This window comes from Octodon degus, unplaced genomic scaffold (assembly GCF_000260255.1).
Source record: "Octodon degus isolate 3935 unplaced genomic scaffold, OctDeg1.0 scaffold00112, whole genome shotgun sequence".
In the NCBI taxonomy this organism is placed as follows: Eukaryota; Metazoa; Chordata; class Mammalia; order Rodentia; family Octodontidae; genus Octodon; species Octodon degus.
The window spans coordinates 7,181,164-7,203,865 of NW_004524688.1; the positions used below are offsets into that span (position 1 = coordinate 7,181,164).

The following is a 22,702-nucleotide window of genomic DNA, read 5'->3' on the forward strand; positions in this document are numbered from 1 at the left end:
CACTTGCCAGGCGAGCTTTCTCCCTGGCTGTACCTTGAGTTTTGAATTTGATATTTTCCTAAGCTAGCTGTTTGTGGCATAATACCCTTGTGATGTTGGGCAGTGGTGGTGAGCTGTAGTTCCCAGTCAGCCTGCAGCCAAGAGGGGACGGTAGCGGTGCCTGTCACGTGCTGGGTTGCTTGGCAGGATGTTTGCTAGTGGAGGTGGGCTCAATGCATTCTCCACTTGGGTTAGTTTCAGTGTATGTTGGTTTGTAGAGCTAGAACCCCACTGTAAGTCAGGAACATCTGTAGTAGGTTCTTCCTGATCCTTGCCTTTTGGTCTCTTGGTTTTCTGTCTTGTTTTATCTTCTGGCATGCTTGGTATTTTGCCGTCACTGTTTGAGAAGCTGCAGAGGTTCTGGGTGATGTGACATTCCAGCCATCAGACAGGATAGGGGAAGGCTGGGCCCAGCTGCAGCAAACCTGTGTCCACTCGCCCTGGCTGCCAGGATCTGCAGTAAACGCCACATCCTTCAGGCCTCTGAATGGGCTGCTGCAGTTTTACTCTTGGCAGCTGCTCCTGCTCAGTGCTTGCTCACCGCTGCACAGCTGGAAGCTGGCTCTGCTTGGGGAGAAAGGCACACAGGGCTGTGCTGTCTGGCTTCTCTGGGATTCCTTTTGTCTCTGGGGCTGTGACTGCCGGAGCCCCAGCTGCTCCTCCTTCTTGGTGCCCTACCCCGGAGTCTGCCAGACATCTAGACTGCCACCTAGTGTCTTCCCCGGTGCTGGCACCGTGGTGGTGAGGGCCCTGGCAGCAAGCCTGGCTCTCTTGAGTGCTGCCCCCAGGTCACAACCCCTCCTGTCATGAGCGGCCCAGGTTGTTCACTATCTTCAGTCAGGTGATCAAGAGCTTTGATCCAGGCTTTACTGTTGGACAAGAACAGCTTGACACCTGCCTCTCTACTACCATCTGCGGCAGGAGATTTTAGTGAGTTGGAGGAAATTAGCCCATTGCCTGTCAGATTGCAAATGTTGTTTTCCATCTGTAAAGTCTCAAACTCATCATTCTTTATTTCTTCATAAGGAAATCAAATCACTAGACATTCCCCATTCCAGTATTATTTAAAAAAAAAAATCTTCTACCACTTTTCCAGTGCTTTTTTTCCTTTAAAATGTTTAATATATCTATATCTATATCTATATCTATATCTATATCTATATCTATATCTATATCTGTTTGTTTTTTGGTACGGGGAATTGAACTCATGACTTTGCACTTGCCAGGCAGGCACTGTGCTGCTAAGCTAAATCCCTAGCCCCAACTCTTCTGTATTTTATTTTGGTGTAAGAGTCAGGTAGGTGTCTCTCTTTCTAGGTGGTTCCCTGGCTGTGGAACACTGTTTACTGACTAAATCTGTCACTGGTATGAATCACTTGAATAGTCCTTACTAAAATGAAGTGTTAATATATTAATGTCTCATATGTAGCTGGGCCTCATTGGGAACTTGCATTTTAGTTGTTGGTCAGTTTTGCCCTCTGAACTGCTTTAATTATCATGGCCTTGTAACAGCACTTGCTACCTTCTGACCTGCCAGTCTCTGAAGGCTTTAATTTTGAGCCCTCCTCTTTGCTTTTATTAATATATTATAAGGGATTCATTTGAATCCCTGTTTTTTTGCTCTTATTAATGTATTTTTAAATTAAAAATTTTTTTTCCTTTTAAATTTATTTATTTGGTATAGGGTTTCGCTACGTAGCTCAAACTTGTAGTGATCCTCCTGTCTCAGTCTTCCCAGTGCTGGGATTACAGGTGTGTGCCACCACTCCCGGTCTCATTGGCCTGCTCACACATCAGGGGGCAGGGCTGGCACTGCATGTGGTGCCAGGGATCAAACCCCAGACGCTGTGCTTGCCTAAGCAGGCACTTAGTCCACTGAGCTATCTCACCAGCCCTTCCATAAGAATATTAGAGCCAGGTGACAACTCTAAGAAAAATAGATTCTGCTTTTTGTTTTTTGATCTAGTTGGAGTTCATGGGAGGTACAGGTTACTTTAGGAAGAATCAATATATTTAGACCTTGACCAATCTACAGTATACCATCTACGTGCTTCCCACTCGTCCAGTTGGGCACGGCCTTGCGCAGGCTCTTCTAGGCCTTGTGCTTTCCTGCCCAGCTGCGTGTCTCCTGTATGCAGCTGCTCAGCTGGGATCTCCTCTGTTGGCTTCCCTCAGTGGTTGTATGTAGGGAAGCTGTGAATTTCCAAACATTAATGTTTTACCTGTTAACCTTGCTCAGCTTTTGCTTTCTAAATCTCTTGGTTCTTCACCTGAAGTGAATGATCAATTCAGTTCCTTCTGTCCCATTGGTACAGACTTTTTTCTTTCTTTACCAGGTGTCCTCATGTGCCTGCCATGCAGGGCCTGCATGTGAGGGAGGAGCTCAGTGTGTTCCAGCTGGAATGGCTCCTAGCTTTTGGCTCTTCAGCCCGAGGCTGGCTCTTGGCTTGAGGTGTCAGAACAAGTGTGCACAGTCACAGCTCTGTGGACATGTGGTTGTGAGCGCATACTGCACCATGACAAAGACCTCCCTGGGGTTTCACTGTGTTTCTGTCTCTATGTCTGTCTCTGTCTCTCTTTCTTATTTTCATTATCTTCTGGGAACAGCTTCAGAGCACCTTCCTTCCTACACTTCCCAGTCACCTACCACACACCACCCCCACTGACACATGGCTCTTCACAGGGTCGATAACAAGGGAACAAGCTGAGAGCTCAGGTGGACAAGCATGACTCTGGGCCTGTCCCATCTGTGGAAGCAGCACAGTTCCCAGGACAGGGCCTGGCCACCTGGAAACGAAAAGGGTCCCTGTGAACCAAAAGAAGCCTTGTCTTCCCTTACAAACTGTGTTTTTTGTCAGTCTAATCCTGAGTCAGATTTGTCTGGATCCTTGTGGAGTTGGTGACATTCTAAAGCCAGCAGAGGGCACTGGAGCCTGACCAGGACAGGTTTTTAGAAGAAAGAGACCCCCTTAGGCAAGGAAGGCCAACCTGGGGGAGCAGAGGGGCACAGCCAGAGGGGCTGAGGCAGGAGGTGCCTGCCCATGGAAAGATGTGGGTGATTGCTACCTCTTGTGCAGAGGGCAGTTCTTCCAAGCTGATTTGTTTAAAAAGTCCACATACATTTCTGAAAAGGACTAGGAATTCCGGCCCTGAGACCTTCAGACCATGGAGCAGGGAGGGTTGCCATGGTTGGGCAGGAAGGCTGCCTCGTCTGCCCCATCACAAGATTGGAATGGAGAGGTAGCAGCACCCCATGTTGAGGCAGCACAGCACATAGGCAAGGGTTGGCCCCGCAAGTGCGGATCCTAAAATAGCCCAAGCTGCAGCAAGACAGTTACATGGTGAGGTGTCTGTAAAGCTGAAGACTTTATGACCCACGGGGAGGCCCTTCAGAAGGCAGGAGAGGCCCCTCAAAAGTCAGTAGTGCCTGGAGTACAGCTTGTGGGGACACTGACAGGCACCCCACCACAGCTGAGGGAGGCTGGGCGTATCTCCTCAGTGACGCAGCACAGCCTCCTCTTGCCATCTCCAAGTATGTCCAACTTACGTTGGGCATTGAGTGTGGCTGGTGTTTGGGGAAAGGTCACCCATACCCATGGATCCTGGGGGGTCAGGGGACATGCATCTTGATGATAGGTATAAGGTACCCTCATGTTGGGCAGTTGCGCCAAGACCCTTATTCCTCTTGCCTTATATTCAAGAGACCTGGCCCCTTCTGGGAAGCTGGATCAGCTTTGGGTCTCTGCACCCTTCACACATGTGGTGACTGTGTTCTCTGAAGCTCTTCACCCGGCAGCTCTGCAGAGACGCAGCCCCTCTGACTCCACTCTGTCCCCGTGCCCCACCCCGGCCCTGCCACCCCTGAGGGAGGAAAGGACACATGAGCATGCAGACCACTCTGATGGATCAGGGAGCAGTGACACTCTTGGCTTCATTTCAGCTCCTTGCCATCCGCAGCTGTGCCATCTGCTGAGCTGCCTGTGCTGCCCTCCTGGAGGGATGCTTCTATCGTCACCCCGCCCCCAGCTCCACCCGCTGCACTTTGCCCCTCTGCACCCTGCAAAGAAAGTTTTTACAGCTGTGACCACCCCTTCTCTTGTCTGGTCCAGGTGGTGCTCTGGGTTGGCCTGGGCGTGCTGGTGGTCAGCACACTTACCACCCTGTCTGTGAGTGAAGACGTCCCTGTGGACTTGGCAAAGGAGGCTCCTGGTGGCCATCGAGGGGAGGTCGAGGGTGTGGCGAAAGCGGAGGTGGCCAAGCTCTCAGGTATGCACGTGGCTCCAGGCCCGTCCCCTGAGCAAGTGTCCATGTGTGCCCTGGCCCTCTGGCAGCAGCCTTCATCCAAGGGAGATGCAGCCGGGGAGTGGGGCTGAGCCCCACTCGCCTCACTCACTGAGGCTCCACTCCATGAGGGCTGGCTAGTGCCCACCCATGGGCAGGGGATGGTGTCACCCTAGCTGAGATGTCAGTGCCTGGCTGTGGGTGCACTGACAGGTATGTAAATTGTTGCTTATGTTTGTGTTTTGTTTTGAGGATGTAAACTTCTGGCTAGTCTTCTTCTTAACAAAGTCAACCATGATGTCTCACCTTTATTATGTCATTATTTATTGTTTACCAATTCCACTGATAGAATTATAGCTCACACTCCCTCACACAGCTGTAGGCCACCTCAGAAAGCATCCTGGTGGTGACCCTCAGCCTCCACTTGGCCCAAAGGTCCAGACCCATGCCTGCTTGGTGGTTCAGAGAAGCCAGTGTCACTGGTGGTGGGTGGTGGTCAAGTTTTCTAACTCACAGAGGTGCGGTCACACGTGGCTGGCTCACACGTGGCCAGCTCATCTCTCAGCGAGGCTTGGATTCAGAGCCACCAGGTGCCTGTGCCTGGGTGGGCCTTGTGGGGAGGCAGTGCTATCCTTGCTGGTAAGTTTCAGTTGCTGTGGAGGTGCCAGCTGTGACACCTGCTGAAGACAGCCCTTCTGTGATGGACAGAAGAGTGGTCTCTTGAAGGGAGCCCCGGTGAGAACACCTTGCTGGCCATGCCTGGGCTCATGTTGGCCCTGCCTCAGCACAGGGACCTTAGGCTTCTGGCTGGCTGTGATCAGAGCTCAACAAGCCTTTACAGCGTTTTCCCGGTGTGCTGACTACTCTGAGTCGCTCTCCCAGGACCTTCCCCTCCGGACAGCCTTGTGCTTGGTTGGCTGCAGATGCTTTCCTGTGTTGTCCTTGACAAAGAGAGTCCTCCCATCCTGGTTCCCTGTGGTCACCAGGCTAAGAATCAGGTTGGGGTTGCCAGGTAGGCACTGGGGCGACTGGAATCCCCGGAGAAACAAAGTCAAGGTCATTTGTTTTGCCCTGCAGCAGATCCAGCCCCATGGAGTGGAGGTGTCCATGTGAGGGGGCGTCTGGGTACCAGTGCCCTTCCCACCTGATGGTCTGGCTCAGTCCTCCTGGGGAGACCAGTCTGGTGCTGCTGCCAGGCCACCTGGCAGAGCAGGTGCGGATGCTGGGCTGCTGCAAAAGGAAGAGAGGAGTCAGGGTGAGGGGTGGATTCCTGGGAGCCAGGAGCTGGATCCTGGTGTGGTGGGTCCCTCTCTTGGACAGCAAGGCATGTGACCCTGAGTGCTTTGGGACCACCCGCGCAGAAGTAGATGCCACCTGGTTCTCATCTCAGCAGGCTGCAGGCAGGCCTGGCAATGAGTTTCTTGGTCATTCAGCACTGTGGCCCCACTCATGGCCAGCAGCTGCATCCTGTCACCACGGCCTGTGCAGGACGCCTGCTCACCTGGTGCCCTCTGAGGCCACATATGGTTTCCATTTCCTCGGTGAGGCTGCAGCAGCGTGCACGGCCCCTCTCAGAACCACATGCTGTCTTCTCGCAGCAAGTCCCCCACCTCCAGCCACTGCCTCTTCTAGGCAAGGGCCGAGGACTGTGAGCTGAACTGACTGTGAACGCCTCAACTGGCTTTTGGATGTGCAGGCCACAGACAGAGCCTGCCTGCATGGTCATGACCGAGTCCTGTCCTCCTGTGGGACATGCATGATTGGCAGGTGCTGCCAGGCCCCGTGAGTGGCCTTGTGGGCCTGTGGCAAGCATGGCTAAGTCCCTGGGAAAGCTCATTAAGACAATTACCCATTTAAAAAGGCTAATTAGGCCATTCATCTCTGTGCCAGATAGCACCCCTGAGGGGCTCCGGATGGATTTGGATTTTGTCGTGTTCCAGCCTCTGCTGCGTCCCTGTCTTCCTTCCCCTTGAACACTATGAGGTAGCGTAGCCTGGCACCACCCTGATCCCCTGCAACTCTTCCCTGCCTACAGCAGGAGGCGCCGTGTGGCCGTGGACCCTTAGGCAGAGTGCGACAGGCAGGACCTACCAAGCAAGCGGTGTGGCTGCACATGTGGGCCCTGGTGCAGCGGTGACGTAGGCCCGCGTGGACCCAGCTGTGCCCAGGGGCCCTGTGCCTCCAGCTGGAGTACTCCCTCTGCTCTGCCCTCACTGCTCGCCCCTAGGACCTGCCTCAGCCTCCACTGCTGCCCACTCCGCCCTCTGTCCTGCAGTATAGGAGGGCTCGGAGCCCCTCATCCCAGCACCACATGCTTCCCTTCCCACCTGCAGGGCAGTGTGATCCTGGTGGGTCTCCCTTGAGCCTTGCTGAGTAGGCTGTGTTTTTGGTTTTTGGCAGTTCTGGCAGCTTTTGTACTGAACTACATTTCCAGCCCTTCTTTATTTTTTATTTTGAGACAGGGTCTTGTTCAGTCATTAGGCTGTCCCCCAGGCTGAGCTTGAATGGGCAGTCCTCTTGCTTCAGCCTTACTGGCTACTGAGCAAGTTTTTAAAGCTGCTTTGCTCCATGTGCCTCTGCTCCTGGTAGAGTTTTCATTCAGTTTCCCTGCTGGTTCTGATTTCCCCCGTGCCATCGGAGATGACCACGCCAGGCTTGCAGGACTTACTGCGTGCCGAAAGGTCCCCATGAGGGACCAGAAGGGATGTTGCTTTCTGGCAGCTGCTAGCCTGCATAGAGCCTGTGTGATGTGGGGCCGTAGTCCCACCTCTGAGGAGGAGCAAGCAGCATCTCCCGATGCCCAATACTGCTGTTGGCCATGGGGCTGCCTGCACCCTCTGGGTACCAGGATGTCACTGTTGTCCTTCTGTGGCAAGAGATGCAGTGGTGAGGCCTAGCAGCTGAGTGCAGAACTCTGGGTTTTTTAAGCAAGCTCTTAATGAATAACTGTTTCCGCAGGGCAGAAACCAGATATATTGTGAAAGGTACCTAAAACGGGCTGATTTTTAGAAAACCATCAGAGTAGTTGCTCCTGCTCCCTGGGCAGGGCGCTTTGAGGCGCTAAGCCCCTGAATCTGAGATGCTTCTCACTACAGGTGGGAGCTTGTCAGTGGGACACACGGATTGTGTTTCAGCCTTGCTGCTTTTGGGGCTGGCAGTGGGAGGTGACCCTTCCCACCTTTACCGACCACAAGATACATAGCAGCAGCAGGCAATTCCAGTCACCAGCAAAGCTGTCCAGGGAAGGGGCCCCACCTGCGATCCAGGCTGCTCTTGCCTGTCCTCGGGAATAGAGGCTGGCTTCAGGGTAGTGGTTGGCCACAATAGATGTTGGCCTCTTCCCCTTAAGGAGTGTACTACCCTGAAAGTGTCTAGCTCCAGAGATGGGATTCTAAGCCACAGCTCCCCAGCCTTTGGGGCACCCTCTGCCCCTGCTGGCCCCAGGAAGAAAGGGAAGACTTGACACCAGGTCAGCATTCCCATGTGTGGAAAGAGCTGAGCACCTGTGCTGTCCCTCCAGCAGTGGGGAGGATGCAGAGTAAATGTGGAATTTTCCTGTTTCTGCTGACAGGCCATGGTTTCCCGTGGCCATAAAGTTCAGGGCAGCCAGGATGCTCTCCATCCCCTTGTGCACGGTTTTTGGCAGACCCACAGTGGGTGGTGGCCCCCGCCTCTCCTTCCTTAAGTTCTCTGCGCTCTCCGAGGGGCTCCTGGCTGTGACCTTGCTGGTTGGTGCACGCTTGCCTTTGGATTGGAAGCAGGCAGAGAACACAAGGGTCGTCTTAGCCACTGATTTTTGAAGTTTTATGTTAGTTTTGCTGTAGCTAGGAGGCATTGCTAGCCAGCTGTCCCTGATGAAAGTCTGATTCTGTTCTGGAAAGGGCTGTGCCCGCTGCCAGCCAACAGCCACAAAGTGCCAGGCTGAGGGGGCTGCTGTAAGGTGTGAGCCAAAAGGCCTTTGTGGCCTCTCAGGCTGTGCCTGGGAGTCCAGTGGTGCTCCTTGGGGGATTTCCAGAGGAACCTCAGGGCAACACTACCCATGTTACCTGTCCTATGCAGGGGGCACTACCAGCTGCACTGCCCTTGTCCCCAAGCACTGGGCTGAGCCCTGATGCCCAAGGAGCCACAGGCACTTCCTATCCAGTAATGCATGGGGTTTGTTTCCTGCTGAGGCCACTGTCAGAGGTGATCCTGTCCTGGGGAGGATGTTTCATTGTCCACCTCTCCACCCTCTCAACTCTGCAGGGGCTGGAAGACCCTCCTGATTTATGGCCAGTTCTTACACACAGGGCCCTCCGTCAGGGCAGTAACTGAGTGGTACACATGAGTGCAGCCACGCCGGGCAGTTGGTCACACTGGGGAGCCCAGGCTGCCCTCTGTGGGCTGCCTGCCTGTCACGAGTGGGGAGACACCAGCCTCTGGTTTGCCTGGAAACCTCAGCTGCTCGTAGACAAAGCATATCCCATCTGTGCAGGGTTCTGTCTCCCCTAGGATGCCAGGTCAGGCGCCCCAGGCTGATGCCAAGCTGGGGTGGTCTCCCCTATTGGGAGGTTGTCAGACCCCATCTGCTGTTCCAGCAGGGCTGTGTGTCACTCCCTTCGTCCCAGCCTCCTGGGCCCTATGGCCACTGTGGCCACTTTAGCCCTCCCCACTTCCAGGGCAGTTTGAGGCTGAGGAAGAGGTACAGAGGTAGCTTTGGGCCTCAGAGGTGAGATGATTGCTCTCCAACATTGTTTTTCTCCCAGGTTGGTTTTGTTTCTGTTGTGTTCACCCCACACATAGAAAGTGGTCTTTTTAAACAGAGAGCCAGGGCTGCATGGCTCCCCTGGGGCCACACAGCTCCAGAGTGGCCAGCTTCACTGGCTCCCCTTTTGTTCTTATCCTTTTGGTGTGGATTTCCCCCATCAGCAGTAAGAAGGTGCTAGGATTGCAAGTGCACACTGCTAATGTTATTCCCTTATAGCACTCCTATACTTAGCCTTCCAGGAGGGGGTTTGGGATGGAGGCCCTTGCAAAGGAGCCCCTTGGGAAATGCAGCTCTTCAGTGAGCTTGTGCTTCCCCCTGGTGGTCACGGCTGAGTATTACATGCTGTGGCCTGTACCTAAGTATAAACTGCGTTTTGACATATTTTTGTTATGACTACAGTTGAAATATGACAGTTTTTTGTGCTGCTTAGCTGCTAATAATTGAGCAGAAGAAATGGCTGGTTAGGCTCTGCTATTTGGCCAGGAAATCTGATCACCCAGGGGAACGCCAGGGCCTGTGCTGATTGCTTGGTGGCTATGGGGAGGCATGGGCAGCTCTCTGTGCTTTGCTTCCAGCCCAGAACCCTGTCGTGGATGTGGCTGAGGATGGCCGGGAGAAACCAAAGCTGCTGGAGGAGAAAGAAGAGCTGGAGCCAGCGCAGATCAAGGGCCCTGTGGATGTGCCTGGTGGGGAGGAGGCCGCCGAGAAGCAGGAGGCTGCACAGCTGGATCGCCCTGCTCAGGGTGTGTGGCACTGGGGGCTGAGGGGCAGGGAAAAGGCTCCAGCAGCTTGCTGAGATGCTCAGGGCTGCATGCCGTCTGCCTTCCTCATCTTCCCCTTCCCCTGGCAAAGCTGCTGCACTGCTGTGCCTCTCGTGACTCCAGAAATAGTTCTTCAGCCAGGCGAGCTTGGACTCAGTGGGCAGTGGTGCTTGCTGGCCTGTGTCACACTGTCAGGAACCAGAATGCAGGTTCCTAGGGAAGAGAAAGTGGGGACTCCCTTCCTCAGCCTGGCTCCCCAACTGTCCTCATCCCCTTCTAGGTATTGCTGTCCTAATGGGTGAGGCCCACCGCCATGAGCCTCCCATTCCTCATGACAAGGTGGTGGTAGATGAAGGTCAAGACAGAGAAAGACTGGAAGAGAACAAGCTGCTTTCTAGACACACAGCTGGAGGAGCTCCTGGGGGCAAGGGGCAGCTGGCGCCACCTCTACCCAAGTCAGAGAGAGAGAAGAAGCTGGAGAGGGGAGAGGCTGGGAAGAGCCCCGAACAGGCCCAGCCCTTAGGAGCCGTGGGGGGTCTTCCTGAAGACCACCAGAAGGTCCCAGAGGCAAATGGTCAGCCTGCTTTCCAGGCCAGGAAGGAGGACCCGGGAGCAGGTCTTGATCCTGGGCCCCGGGTAGCCCTCTCAGCGGAAAACACCAGGGCAGCAAGGCAAGGGGAAGAGGCCATGCATGGTGCAGCAGGGGACACTGGGAACGTCGTGGAGAGTGACCCTGGTGGGTGTCAGCTCATTGTGGGAAGCCTCCCTGGCAGGGTGTTGGGGGTGGGGGCAGGAAGAATTGATTATTCTTACTTCTGTCCCATCCCTTGCCCATTCCACAAGATTAGCATGTGAATGTAGCAGCCCCTTCAGCAGCTGGTGGGGAAAACGAAGAGTCTGGTGGCGTGACAGCTACTATAATATCTGTCACACAGTTGTTTGCCAGACCACTAAATGTCAGGTGCCACGCTGTTCTCGTGTGTCTAGGCGCGCACGGGGATGGTGCGGGAGCGCTTGACAGGTAACACATTGTTAAGTGCCCGTCTAAGAGCTGGTTAGGACAGGGCTTGCATTTTAATTGGCGAAGGTAGTTAACATTGGCTCACTGCCACGAGCCTATGAGATTGTTAAATATTTTTTTATTACTTCCCTGGTAATCATCAGGTTGAATATAAACTGTAGTGGTGGGGGCAACAGAGAGTCATTTTAGGAGACATCTGCTGCCTCCTTTGTCTCCCCCCAACCCCCGCCTTTCTGCAAAACCTGAGTCCCCGAGTGTGTGCAGGTGGGAAGGTGCCCCTCCCGGCACAGAGGCCGCCTCCTGGGGCTAGGCTGCAGCGGGAGCAGCGGGAGCAGCGGGACGCAGAGCGGGCAGCGGCGGCGGCAGAGCAGCCCGGTGGAGACCAGACAGGCAGCAAGCTGGAGGGTAAGGCCTGGCCCGGGTGGGGGGTGGGGATTGGAGCTCTCCCAACTTGGGCTCTTCTCTGTTTCCTGACCCGACTCCAAAGCATCTTCAGTGACTCCCTTTTGCCTCCTGCCGGCAACTTTCTTGCTAGTACACCCTTAGGAACATTTTTTTTAATATCCCTTTCTCCAACTCTTTTTTAAAAAATCTGTTGCTCTGTCATATGACTTTTAATTAGCATTTTTATTTCATCTTAAAGCAGGTATGTTAATATTTCCAACACTCGGGGCATTTAAAGCTAGCCAGGTGTGGGGCTTTAGTGCACCCAGCTGCTGAAACTCTTCAGGCTGGGGGATGAACTGGTGTCCCTTGGGGAGCCCCAGCCCAGGAGTTCCAGCTTGCCCCTCTGCAGGCATGTCCAGCCCCTGTCCACCAGAAGTTCACTGCCTGCACCTTGTCCTGAATCCTCTAAACCTCGTGTCTTATTTTGGCTTTTTTTTTTTAGTGTATTTGGTACAGAGTCTTACTATGCAGTTCAGACTTGTAGTTATCCTCCTGTCTCAGCCTCCCCAGTGCTGGGATTACAGCTGTGTACCACTACACCTGGTCTTGGTGGTTGGCTCAGCAGGCCTGGGGATGAGGCTGGCACAGCCTGTGATGCTGGGAATCAAACACCAGGCCTTCCTTTGACTTTTTATGCCCCCTTTTTACTGCCCCCTGTCCTGCCCCAGTACCTCGCTGGTGATCACTCATCCAATTTTCTTTGGTGAGCCCACAGACTTGGGCTTTATCATGTGTCACCATTCCTTCAGGACACAGCCACTGCACTTGGGTGCTGGGAAGCCTGATGCTGCCCTGGTGTGTGGGGTGTGGGCTGCTCAGTTCTCCTGGCCATGCCCGGGCACTGGCTTGGCTGCCTCTGGAACAGCTGTGCCTCATGGTTTAGGGTTTGCCATGGCGTTAAGATGCCTGGGTTTGCTCTCTGGACCACTTTTCCAGGTGTGATCAGCAGCTCTGGCCTGAGCCCCTCCCCTAAAGTCCTAGGAGGCAGAATCTATAGGGAGGTGTTAGGCTTCTGGAGTTCACAAGTTATCTGGGAAACTTTCCCACACTTAGTATTTTTGCCTCTGGTTTTAGTCTTCACTATATTAATTGGTTCTAATTTCTATACTGTTACCTAAACCTGTGTGATTCTTTGATGTTTTTCTTTCTGAAAAAGAGACTTTTCACGGCTTCCTATTCTGCCTTTCTTCCTTATGCCTCAACGGGATGAACAGCTGAAATTAAAAAGATAGTAGCAGGTATGGCTCAAAAGGAGTGTGTCAAGATGGGAAGTGCGCTGTGGAGGTCTGCAAGGTGTGCCCACGGTGCCTGGCCCGCATGCATGCACGCATGTGTGCACGCTGCCTGCGCCAGGGGTCCCTGGGACCCAGTTCGCATGCCTTCCCTTACAGATGCCTCAGTTCTTCACAGCCGTCCGTGGTTTTGCTTCTTCAGAGGACAGCTGAAGATGTCTGTCAGCAGGGATGCTTAATGTACCACTGAGTCAGAGATGGGGGGGCCCGCATGTCCCTGCTGCCATGTGCATGGTCTGTGCTTGTACATTACACACACACCCTAGCATCCCACCTGTGTGCCTGCCAGTGGCCCTAGAGACTCTGACCTGGACAGATTGTCACCTTCACAGTTCACATCTGTCCCATGAGGCTTCTAGCTGGACATGGTACCTTTCCTTCCCCCCACCAGGTCTAGTCTTCAGAGGAGCAGGTGAAGTGGGGCCTGCTCTTTAGGATCTGCATCTAGGGTGGGAGGGGCCAGTGGTGTGTGGGCACCATCTTTGTACCAAATGACTATATGCTTATAACTCTGGGACTGAGGGTTGAGGTGGCCAGCCTGAGCCTCAGAGCTCAGCGCTCCAAGCTCTTTGTCTACAGGGGAGTATGTGGGAGCCTGTCTCAAATAAGTGGACTTTCCCAAGCAGGGGTCTGGGTCACCTTTGCCATCTGCAGGGAGCAGGCTGCCCTTCTTCCGCACAGCCAGCTCCAGAGTCCTCTCCACTGGCCCACCGCCTGTGTGTCCTTGCCCTGGCCACTTGGGATCTGGACAAGGCCCTGGGAGTGTGCGTGTGAGGGAATGCGGACCCAAATTGCTCTGGCTGCCCATCAGTCTGTGCAGGGCATACGGGGCCATCTCTGGGATCTTCACTGCTTGCCCAATGTTCTTCCTTCTGACTTGAAGTTGTACACCTGGCAGCCCTAACCCATTGTCTTTCAAAGATTCCTGATTTTATAATGAGAGTTGTAAAACTTGCATATGCTGTGGCTGCTTGCAGCACACAGCTGGCCTGGTGCTAGAAGACTGTAGTAAAGCCAGCTCCCTCTGCACCTGGCAATCCAGGTGTGCCACCCCTGTGCTCTGTCCGCAGGGAGTCCCATCAGGCAGGAGCTGCCTATAAGGACTTCCCTTCTCTGAACTGGTCAGCTGTTTGCCCCTTCCCCTTGGGTACTGGTGTGTGGCTTCCCCTCTGGCAGGACTTGCCAGGGCCTGGGGGTGGTCAGGAGCCACATCTTGGCCATCATGTGCTGACCTCTGGCTGAGGCCTCGCTCGTGTCCTGCTCTCTGCTCTCTGAAGAGGAAGGCCATTTTCCTAGCCTATGGAAGGCCCTGGGACAACCCCCAGTACTGCAAGGGAAAGAAGAGGGAACAGGAACATCAGTTTTGCTTTTTCAATTCTCATCTTGGAAGAAATTTCTTCCCTTCCCCTTTCCTTTCGTGTGTTCCTTTATCTTGTTTCTTATTGCCCAGCTGGCACCGAACTCACTATCTTCCTGCCTCAGCCTCCTGAGTGAATTGGGATTATAGGGATTCACTCCCACACCTGGCCTAGAGAAAACTTTCTTCAAGTATGAATATTGTTTTCCCACATAATTGCTTTATTTTCTTATACTTGCTCTAGAACAACTAAACGTGAGATGGGGGAAATCACCCAGCCCAGAGACTCGTCACAGGTGTGCTAGCATAGGTCCTGTGCGTGGTCTCTGGACTCGTGTGTTCAGTGAGCACTGGACAGCATCTGAGGCTGGCTGAGCCTCCTGCTTGGTGGAACCCTAGCAGCAGAGCAGACAGGAGGCTGCACCCGGCTCTGCCAGCCCAGCACGCTGCCCTGGGACCCAGGCTCTGGGGATTGGGCACATACCTTGCTGTGTGCTTGTATAGGCAGGGTGCTGAGACAGCATTGCCAGTGTGGGCTCTCACAGGTAGGCTTCTGTGGGCGGCTGCGCCCACATTGCAGTGCTCCGCGAGGGCAGTTGTGCATCTTTGCTTTGTTTGTCCCTAGCAGAAGCTGGCAGGGCAGAGATGCTGGACCATGCCGTCCTGCTTCAGGTGATCAAAGAGCAGCAGGTGCAGCAGAAGCGCCTGCTGGACCAGCAAGAGAAGTTGCTGGCTGTGATTGAGGAGCAGCACAAGGAGATCCACCAGCAGCGGCAAGAGGACGAGGAGGACAAGGCCCGGCAGGGTAGGTGGGCCATGGGCAGGGTGGGCCAGAGCTGGCAGTGGGCACTGGCCTAGGGAAGTGACAGGAGCTGGGCCCGGTGAAGGTGTCTCCGGGTGTCCCTGTAGGCTGAAGCCAAACTTTGGTAGAATTTAGGTTTTGATTTGTAACTCTTAACTGCTTGTAAGTTTGTTCCATTCAGTTCCTGCATTAGCAGCTTGTGTTCATTTCTGTAGCTAAACTGAATATCAACTTTGTTTGCAGGGGACATGCAGCCAGAGCCTGGAGTGGCTGTCCCCAGAGGTCAAGAGGAGGCTCGGGACGAGCCTGCTGGGGAGTTAGTGGAGAAGCCCCCTCCGCAGCCTGTGGAACCCGTGATGGATGGTCTGGGGAACCGGCCTGTTCTACCCCAAGAGCTTGGTCAGCACTCCCTGGAGGAGCCCAGGCAGGCTGTGGGAAGAGACCCAGCTGGTCCTCCTGACACAGAGCCCCAGGCAGCCCAGGCCAAGCTGAGCAAAGACCAGAAGGGTGCTGTGGCTGAGGTGGCTAAGGCCGTGAAGGCGCTGGCCCAGGACCCACAGGCAGTGCCCAAGCCAGATCCCACGAGGGGACCTGGGAGCTCAGAGAAACACCCTGCCGAGGAAGTCCCCAGGAAGAACCAGGATGTTTTTGGCAGAGGTTCCCAAGAAAATAAGCAAATCAGAAAGAAAGCAGCAGGCCCTGGAGCCGACACTCAGAATGAAGCTGGTAGGGCCATGGCAGGGGCAGGTGCAGAGGCTGAGGATGCCCTTGTGAAATCTAAGCAATCAGACCTAGTACCTGCTGTGAATGTCCCTCAGCCCCAGGCTGGACTGGGTCAGCAGAATCCTCAGCCCACTTCTGATGGGGGCCAGGGTGGTCACCTAGAGACCAAACAAGAGTCCCCTGGAGAGACCCACACGCCCACTCCTCAGAAGCAGCCTAGAGCTGGGAAAGAGGCTGCTATCCAAGAGCCCAGGCAGAGATCAGACCCTGAGTCTGGGCCCAGACTCACGGTACCTGAGGCTCAGAAGCCAGACAACGCCAAGTCCAACCGAGACCTGAAACTGCAAGCTGGCTCTGATCTTCGGAGGCGGCGGCGGGATCTTCCCCCTCACCCAGAGGGTGAACCGTCCCCCAAGGATGGGGTCATTATCACCTTTAACCAACTCCCAGACATCTCAGCCAATGACCTCCGCAGTGCCCTGGACACCCAGCTCCGCCAGGCTGCTGGAAATGCGCTGCAGGTAGTCCACAGCCGGCAGATCAAGCAGCTGCCCACAGCTCCCGAGGAGGCCTGAGCACCCGCTCACAGCGGCAGCCCAGTGAGGGCCTCTGTCCTGTGAGCAGCTGCCTCCCTGGCCTTACCCTGGCTGAACATGGCTGACCCCCAGGGATGTGTATGTGAGACCCTCACCAAGTGCCGTGGCATCTGAAAGGCCGAACTGTCACCACCTGCTCTGAGCGTTACTTGTCCCTGTACCCCGAGCCCATGCAACCCACAAGCGGCTCAGTGGAGTGGCGCTGGGGCCTGACTCCTCTGAGGAGAGCTGTGTCACTGCCTGCAGCGCACCTTTGACAAAGCCAGAGCTGGGCCACCCTGGGGCTCTGTGAGAACCTCCATCCCAGGAATAGTCCCAACACTGCTGCTGTCCCAGGAGCGTAGGGGCACGCCCCACAAGCTCTGTGCCCTCCTCCAGGCCTTGGCATCTACAAGGCATGGACAGTCGGTTCTCTGCTGCACAGGCCTCATGGCCTGCACATGCGCTGGGGTCTGCTCTTTGAAATAAAACTATTGAAATAAAAAATAAAAACGATGATGCCTGGTGAGTCAAGTTCATGAGTTAATTCCTAAAGGAAAATTTAGGATTCTAGATGGTAGCAGTGAGGGACACGGGAGCAGTACCCCAATCCAGACCTCACAGGACTTGAAAACCAGGTAAGTGTAGCCCCAGAAGGACCCTCCAGGGTGCCTGGTGCTTGGGCTTGGCCTGACCTGTGATGGGGCAAGCCTCCATCTTGCCAGGTGTTGGAAGTTGCAGCAATTTTTTTTTGAGACAGGGCCTTGCTATGTAGCCCAGACTGGCCTTGAACTCAGTGATTCTCCTGCCTCCATCTCCCGAGTGCTGAGATTACAGGGGTACCCCACCACACCCAGTGTAGCAGCAACTCATACTCACATGCTGTGTCTGCCCTTCCTCTGTGGGCTCAGGGCCAAAGCCTGTGCTGCCCCTCAGGCCAGCCTCCTTTTGCTGTGCTGGTCAGTGCAGCCACCAGGGCCTTGCTCCTGAGGTGAGGACAAAGCTGGATGTGCTGTCCCTCAGCCATGTAGGGTACTCTGGTTTGGATAGGCTCTGGCCAGAGAGGGCTTGAGAAAAACAGGGTAAGGGCACAAGGGGCTGGCCTGTGCTCTAGTCCTAACACCAAGGCCACAGGAGAACCATGTTTGTGAACACTTCAGGGAGCCCTGGCCCACTTTCCCTAGATCTGATGAAGTCCTAATTGTAATTTATTTCCTCACACATCGCACTCAGTATCTTGCAGCTGGACAACGACTGGGAGGAGTGGGCACGTCTGCAGGCTGAGTAGTGATTCCTGATGCACACCTGCTTAGCTCAGAGGAGGGACACACCTAGCCAGGGGGCCTGGGTCTCAGGTTTTTATATTGTTTCGAGACTTTCTCACTAAGTTGCCTAGGCTAGGCCTAACTTGTAATTTTCCTGCCTCAGCCTCCAGAGTGCTGGGATTACAGCTATGTGCCACCGTGCCAGCTGCACCCTGTGTTTTTGATTAAAGAAGCCATCCACGAAAGGAACCAGGCCCGTGGGGTTGCGCTCTGGTTGATGCTGTTGAATCCCAGACCTGGGTTCAATTTCCTCTTGGATGTCATCCTGTTTTCTGTTCTCCAGGTAACCTTGGAGCAGGCAGTAGGCAGACACAAGTGGCCCTGACCCAGCTGTCCCTCAGCACCCCCTCTCCATGCCAGCCACTCTGCCCCTCCCAGGCCACAGCCCCATGGGGAAGAAAAGTCACCCCTGGAAACCTGGGGGCCTCTGGACAGTAATCTGCTTCCTGAGCTCAGAAACTCCCTGTAGGCTACAGTTCTGGTCAGTTGCTGTCAGCAGCATACGGGTCCAGGTGTACCCTTTCGCAGCCCAGCCTGCCTGAGACCCCTGTGAACAGCAGTGTGGCCAGTCAGCAGCAATGAGCTCCCATAGGGCTGGAGGGTACCCTGCACACTGGGCCTTGAGGGGGCCAGCGCCTTCAGGGAGCTTGAGGTCTTATCCAGGAGCCCCTGTGGGCCTTTGAGAGGTGTATAGGCCCCACCTCATGAGGCCATGTGGTGGCAGCAGAGGCGCAGACAGTGACAGGGCTGCTGAAGCCATCTCTGCTACCCATTGACAGCCACATCCATATCAAGACCACACTCTTGAGGGCTGGGTTGGGGGATCTGAACAGGAGGGCAGGAATCAAGGCCAAGGGAGCTTTGGGAGGAAATTTGGGGTAATGGGGCCCACCAGAGTAGGGTCCAGGAAGCCTGAGAGCTGAGCTTAGAGCCCAGGCCACATGGGCTCTGAGAAGTGGTGGCCCCATCTGCCACTGCAGAGGCAGACGTGAGAGGCAAGCACCTGCCTGTCTGAAGGGGCTTGCACGGGAGTCCCAAGGGACCAGACTGGAGGTCTCCAGGGAAGGTGGGCATGGTGGTGCACACCCGTGGTACTAGGGAGGCGGAGGCAAAAAGATCACAAGTTTGAGACTAGCCTGGGCTCTGTAGTGAGTTCAAAGTCAGCCTGAACTATGTAGTGAGACTATCTCAAAAAAAAGTTGAAGTCTTTGGTAAGAAGTTCCAGTGAGCAACATGGCAGGAGCAGTAGAAAGGCTCAGGCAGGTTGGGGGCGGGTGCCTGTCCTGCGAGGCCTGGACCTGGGTTGCACCCTGGGCAGTTAGTGCTCTTGAGATACATGGGCTACTACCTGCCCCAGTGCTCAGCTGTGGTGGCTCCAGGACGGATGGGCTCCACCCAAGGCCACATGAGCACATTCTGGTCCTGTCAGACCTGGCACTGCCCTGCCTGGCTGTTCACAAGCTGGTTCTGGGCTTTGGCACAAAGGAACCCCCACACAGTCCTAGAAGTCACATGTGCCTCTGAAACAGCTCATGGTGCGTAGCACAGACGTGTGGTTCAGCACTAGGGAAGTCAGGCCAGTTCTTGATTTGCATTTAGATGATGGAGAGAACAGATTGCTGGGCTCGGGAGATAGCTCAGCTGTCTAAGCACCTGCATGGCAAGCACATGGACTCAGGTTCGATCCCCAGTGTTGCATGCCATGCGTGCTGGGTATGCTGTGGGCCACCAAAACTGGGCATGGTGAAACATGCCTGTAATCCCAGCACTGGGGAGGCTGAGACAGGAGAATCACTACAAGTCCAAGCTGCATAGCAAGACCCTGTACCAAATAAAAGATTGTTTTAAATTAAACAAAAGTGGGCCCGGGGAGATATCTCAATAGAATAAGCACTTGCCTGGCAAGCGCAGGGTCCTGAGTTTAATCTCCAGTACCATCAAAAAAAACCCCACAAAAAATTAAATAGACTGCGGCTCAACAGTGCAGTGTGTGAACCTGTGGCCCTGGCCCTGCGCCTCTGATCAGGTACGGGCTGCGACTTCCACAGTCAGAAAGGAGAAGGACTCAGTAGTCCCCATGGCACCCAGCAAATGACACTCAGGTTTGTGGAATCCCCATGTCCCCCCTCTGTGGTGTGAAGCACTACTGGATTTGGACTGGGGGAGTAAGAGGCCAGGACCTGCCCATGCCAGACCAGGGCTCTGGGTGCAAGGGTAGGCTGCTGGAGGTGGCTATGCCTGTGTGGAGGGCCTGATTGTGCCAGGACCTTCTGCACAGCTCAGCCCTGTGGCTTGATAGTCAGAAGAGCTGTCCGCAAAGTGGAATTCCCCCTCAGGGTATTGCTAGTCTTTTATTTTTAGCATATCCTAGACATGGGCCTTTTGGTCTAATGGTTTCATGAGATTTAGATTATGTATTTTTGGTGAGCACATCTTTAACTGGGGGTGATGTGGCAGAGTTCAAAGCCCAGACCCACCAGCTTTGTCAAAGTAGAGGGGGACTAGGACCCACTGTCCATGGGAGAGGTGAGGCCCCCAGTATAGAACAGTCAGTATACAATAAACACAAAACCAAGTAAGATTTAACAGTCTTTATTGCTGTTTTGGTTACATCTCAATCTAACTCAGACTGTTCTGCACACAGTGCTACAGAACAAATTCTCATCCTGCCCAATGTACAAGGTGACCCTGAGAACTTGGCCACTCCCACTTCCTTCAGCCTGCACAGCGGTCCATGGGCACCATCCCCACGTGGCACCTGTGTCTACAGGAGTGGTAGATGCAAGGGTCAGAGCTCAGGTCCTTCCTAGGAGCCTCCCTTCAGGCTCTTCTTGGCCTGAAAAATAAAGCATTTTGTCTGAAATGCTTACTGTTTTTTTTCTTTTCTTCTTCTTTTTTAAATGTATTTGGTACAGAGTCTCACTATGGAGCTTGGACTCTTAGTGATCCTCCTGTTTTCAGCCTCCCCAGTGCTGGGATTACAGGCATGGTGGACTCAGTGGCTGGCTTAGCATGCCCCAGGAGTGGGGCTGGTGTGGCATGTGGTACTAGGGATTGAACTCTGGTGCCTGCACTTGCCTAAGCAAGTGCTTAGTCCACTGAGCTATCTTGCCTGCCCTTGGGCTGCTTATTTCTAAGTACTGCTCAAAAATAAGAAAGCTAGTACACAAAATGCCTTATCCAACCAAACATCTTACAACTTGATAGCTGGTGTGTGGCAGAAGACCAGGCTGGATGGAGCTCTAGGGGCCCCAGCACAGAGCTCACTGCTGCAGCAGACTCCATGCAGGCCCCTATATACTGCACTGGGTCCCATGCTGTTGCCAAGGGTGGAGGAGCCTCTTCTCTCAAAGGAGACTTGACGTTCAGAGATGCCAAAGTTGTCTGTCTAGCAGACAGTGCTCATGTGATGAAGTGGGAGTCTGAGCACAGAGCCTGTACCATTTCCTCAAGTGCATTGTGAGTCATGGGGAGGAGAGGTTTGTCATTGAGCAAGACTTGAGGGTTCCAGGTGAGCTTGGTCCATCATTAGAGGGCTCCCTTGACAGAGGAAGGTTCTCCTAGGTGCTAGGCAGGGAATCCTGAAGGTCTTTATTTGATTCAGGTGAAAGAATGTAAGGGAGGAAGGGGTCACAGATGGCCAGATACCTGATAGTTAACTTGTGCCTGGCGATGGATAGGGTGGTGAACAGAAACTTATGCGTATGGAGATTGTCCCCTCAGACAAGTGCTCCTGCAAGATGCTAGCCTTGAACCCTGGAGTTAAGGCAAAATCTGCCTGCCTTTCCCCTCATAGAGTTTGAAAGTTGGGAAGCTCTTAAAAGGCAGGAAGTAGGTCAAAAGAACAAAAAAGTGCTACTTCCGATGAAGGACCCACTCTGGCCACAACTACCACAAGGGAAGTATGAGCTTTCCCAGCCTTCCAGAAAATGAGTACAAGACTGAAAGGACCAGGCATACCACGTACTCTGCCATTCTGCTTAGGGCAATCCTGGAGCACCAAGAAACTGCTTCAGACTCCTCTTAGTTCTTGTCCAACTACCCTCCCCCAGTCCAGTTCTCATGAGGATCTCCCTGGAAACAGGTGACCCACTGAATCGGGGGTGTTCCAGGTGGGATCCAGTGATAATGACACTGTGGGAACTGGTCTCAGAATGACAGCCCAAGACCCTTGTGGATAAAGACCCATTGGAGGTGGCACGCTCCTGGTCCTGTGCAGGACCACTGATAATGGCCATCTCCCCCAGCCTCCAAAAATGCTACTCTCTCTAAGGCCTTCACACTTCACACAGGTCTCTCTCTTTCATAGTATGTGGCTATTTTCACAAGTAGTATGTTGTTTTCACTGGTGGCACAACCCGTAAGGCACAGACCTGACAATACTGTGACTAAAAAACACAAAGGACTTGATATTGGATGGGTCAGAGGCAGAACCAATCTGGAACCAAGAACAGGACTGTTCCCACCACAACCTTCTGATGCTTCAATGAGAACCAGCTCCCATTTCTCTGCAGATTTTTCGTAGAACCTATAAATACTGTTTTCTCCTCTATGAAAGGGTGTGCCTGGCAGGTCAAGAGCCACTAGCAGGTGCCGAGGGGCCCCACTAGAGTAGAAACTGAGAGGTGCTGGGGGCTTGCTCAGGGTCCGGGATCCGGGTCCTGCCCTTGGCGACAGTGCCGAAGTTTACGAGAGAGCTTCCCGCTACATCACCACTGGGCCTTCCTGAGGTCAGCGGGATCCTCGATTTACAAAGGCAGAGACTACGCTGTTTGCCAGGTCTGAGCAGGCTTAACACCCTGAGCCAGCGGGAAAGGTGAGGCAGGCCGCAGGCTACCCTCGGGAAGGACAGGGGAGGGGGCAGCGCCCACCTACCGCAGAAACAAAGCAGCTCCGCAGGGCCTCGAACTCTCGCGCACAAAGGTCCTTGCTCAGGCGACCGCCCGGGGTGGTGGAGGCTTGCACGCACTTGCCATACGCCACGGCCTGCGAAGGCACGGGTGCGGTCATGGAAGCCTGGCGGCGGCCACCGCCTGCCCTCCTGTTACCTCTCGCCCGGCCACAGGCCCGATTGGCCCTTCCTACTACCCTGTGGGCGCGGCCCCTCACCTCGGCCTCGCAAGCCGCCAGGCGCTCTGGGAAAGCGCGGAAACGGCTCCGCACGCGCTGCCACACCGCTCCGTTCGCTGACATGAGAAGTCCTTTCAGGTACCTACGGAGGCCGCCATCTTAGGTCCGTCCTCTTCCGGAATCTATTGCTTGATCACCCTGCGTTTCCGCCCATAAACCTTTTTACTCTTCCTGGTTGGCCAGTAGTACCTGCCTGTAGCAC

The 22,702-nt window shown here is 54.3% G+C and overlaps 2 protein-coding genes across 5 annotated transcripts in view; one reads left to right on the plus strand and one right to left on the minus strand.

Moving 5' to 3' along the window:
• Positions 1 to 16,564, plus strand: part of Slc38a10 (solute carrier family 38 member 10) — a 42,929-nt gene extending 26,365 nt beyond the window's left edge. The window contains exons 11-17 of one of the 4 annotated variants that reach the window (XM_023699299.1): positions 4,149 to 4,305; positions 9,643 to 9,810; positions 10,109 to 10,564; positions 11,114 to 11,254; positions 12,511 to 12,534; positions 14,571 to 14,750; positions 14,991 to 16,564. In XM_023699299.1, coding sequence (XP_023555067.1) covers positions 4,149 to 4,305; positions 9,643 to 9,810; positions 10,109 to 10,564; positions 11,114 to 11,254; positions 12,511 to 12,534; positions 14,571 to 14,750; positions 14,991 to 16,045 — 2,181 coding nt within the window. In that variant the 3' untranslated portion in view covers positions 16,046 to 16,564. The remainder of the gene's footprint in view (positions 1 to 4,148; positions 4,306 to 9,642; positions 9,811 to 10,108; positions 10,565 to 11,113; positions 11,255 to 12,510; positions 12,535 to 14,570; positions 14,751 to 14,990) is intronic. The other 3 variants (XM_023699300.1, XM_023699301.1, XM_004639493.1) reach the window with 3 other exon arrangements.
• A 3,382-nt stretch (positions 16,565 to 19,946) lies between these two features.
• On the minus strand, positions 19,947 to 22,613 carry Ndufaf8 (NADH:ubiquinone oxidoreductase complex assembly factor 8). Its single transcript, XM_004639494.2, has 3 exons — positions 22,480 to 22,613; positions 22,246 to 22,356; positions 19,947 to 20,206 (listed from the first exon to the last, which is right to left on the minus strand). The coding sequence occupies exons 1-3, from the start codon at positions 22,561 to 22,563 to the stop codon at positions 20,177 to 20,179; spliced, it is 225 nt and encodes a 74-aa protein (XP_004639551.1). The 5' UTR covers positions 22,564 to 22,613; the 3' UTR covers positions 19,947 to 20,176.
• Between the last annotated feature and the right edge of the window lie 89 nt (positions 22,614 to 22,702).

What these genes read in the sequence shown, in the direction of transcription:
- Ndufaf8 (XM_004639494.2), bottom strand. Translation starts at nt 22,563, where the DNA reads ATGTCAGCGAACGGAGCGGTGTGGCAGCGCGTGCGGAGCCGTTTCCGC. An exon ending in TGGCGGCTTGCGAGGCCGAG is followed by an intron (nt 22,357 to 22,479) that starts GTGAGGGGCCGC and finishes GTGCCTTCGCAG; the next exon opens with GCCGTGGCGTATGGCAAGTG. An exon ending in GGAGCTGCTTTGTTTCTGCG is followed by an intron (nt 20,207 to 22,245) that starts GTAGGTGGGCGC and finishes TTTATTTTTCAG; the next exon opens with GCCAAGAAGAGCCTGAAGGG.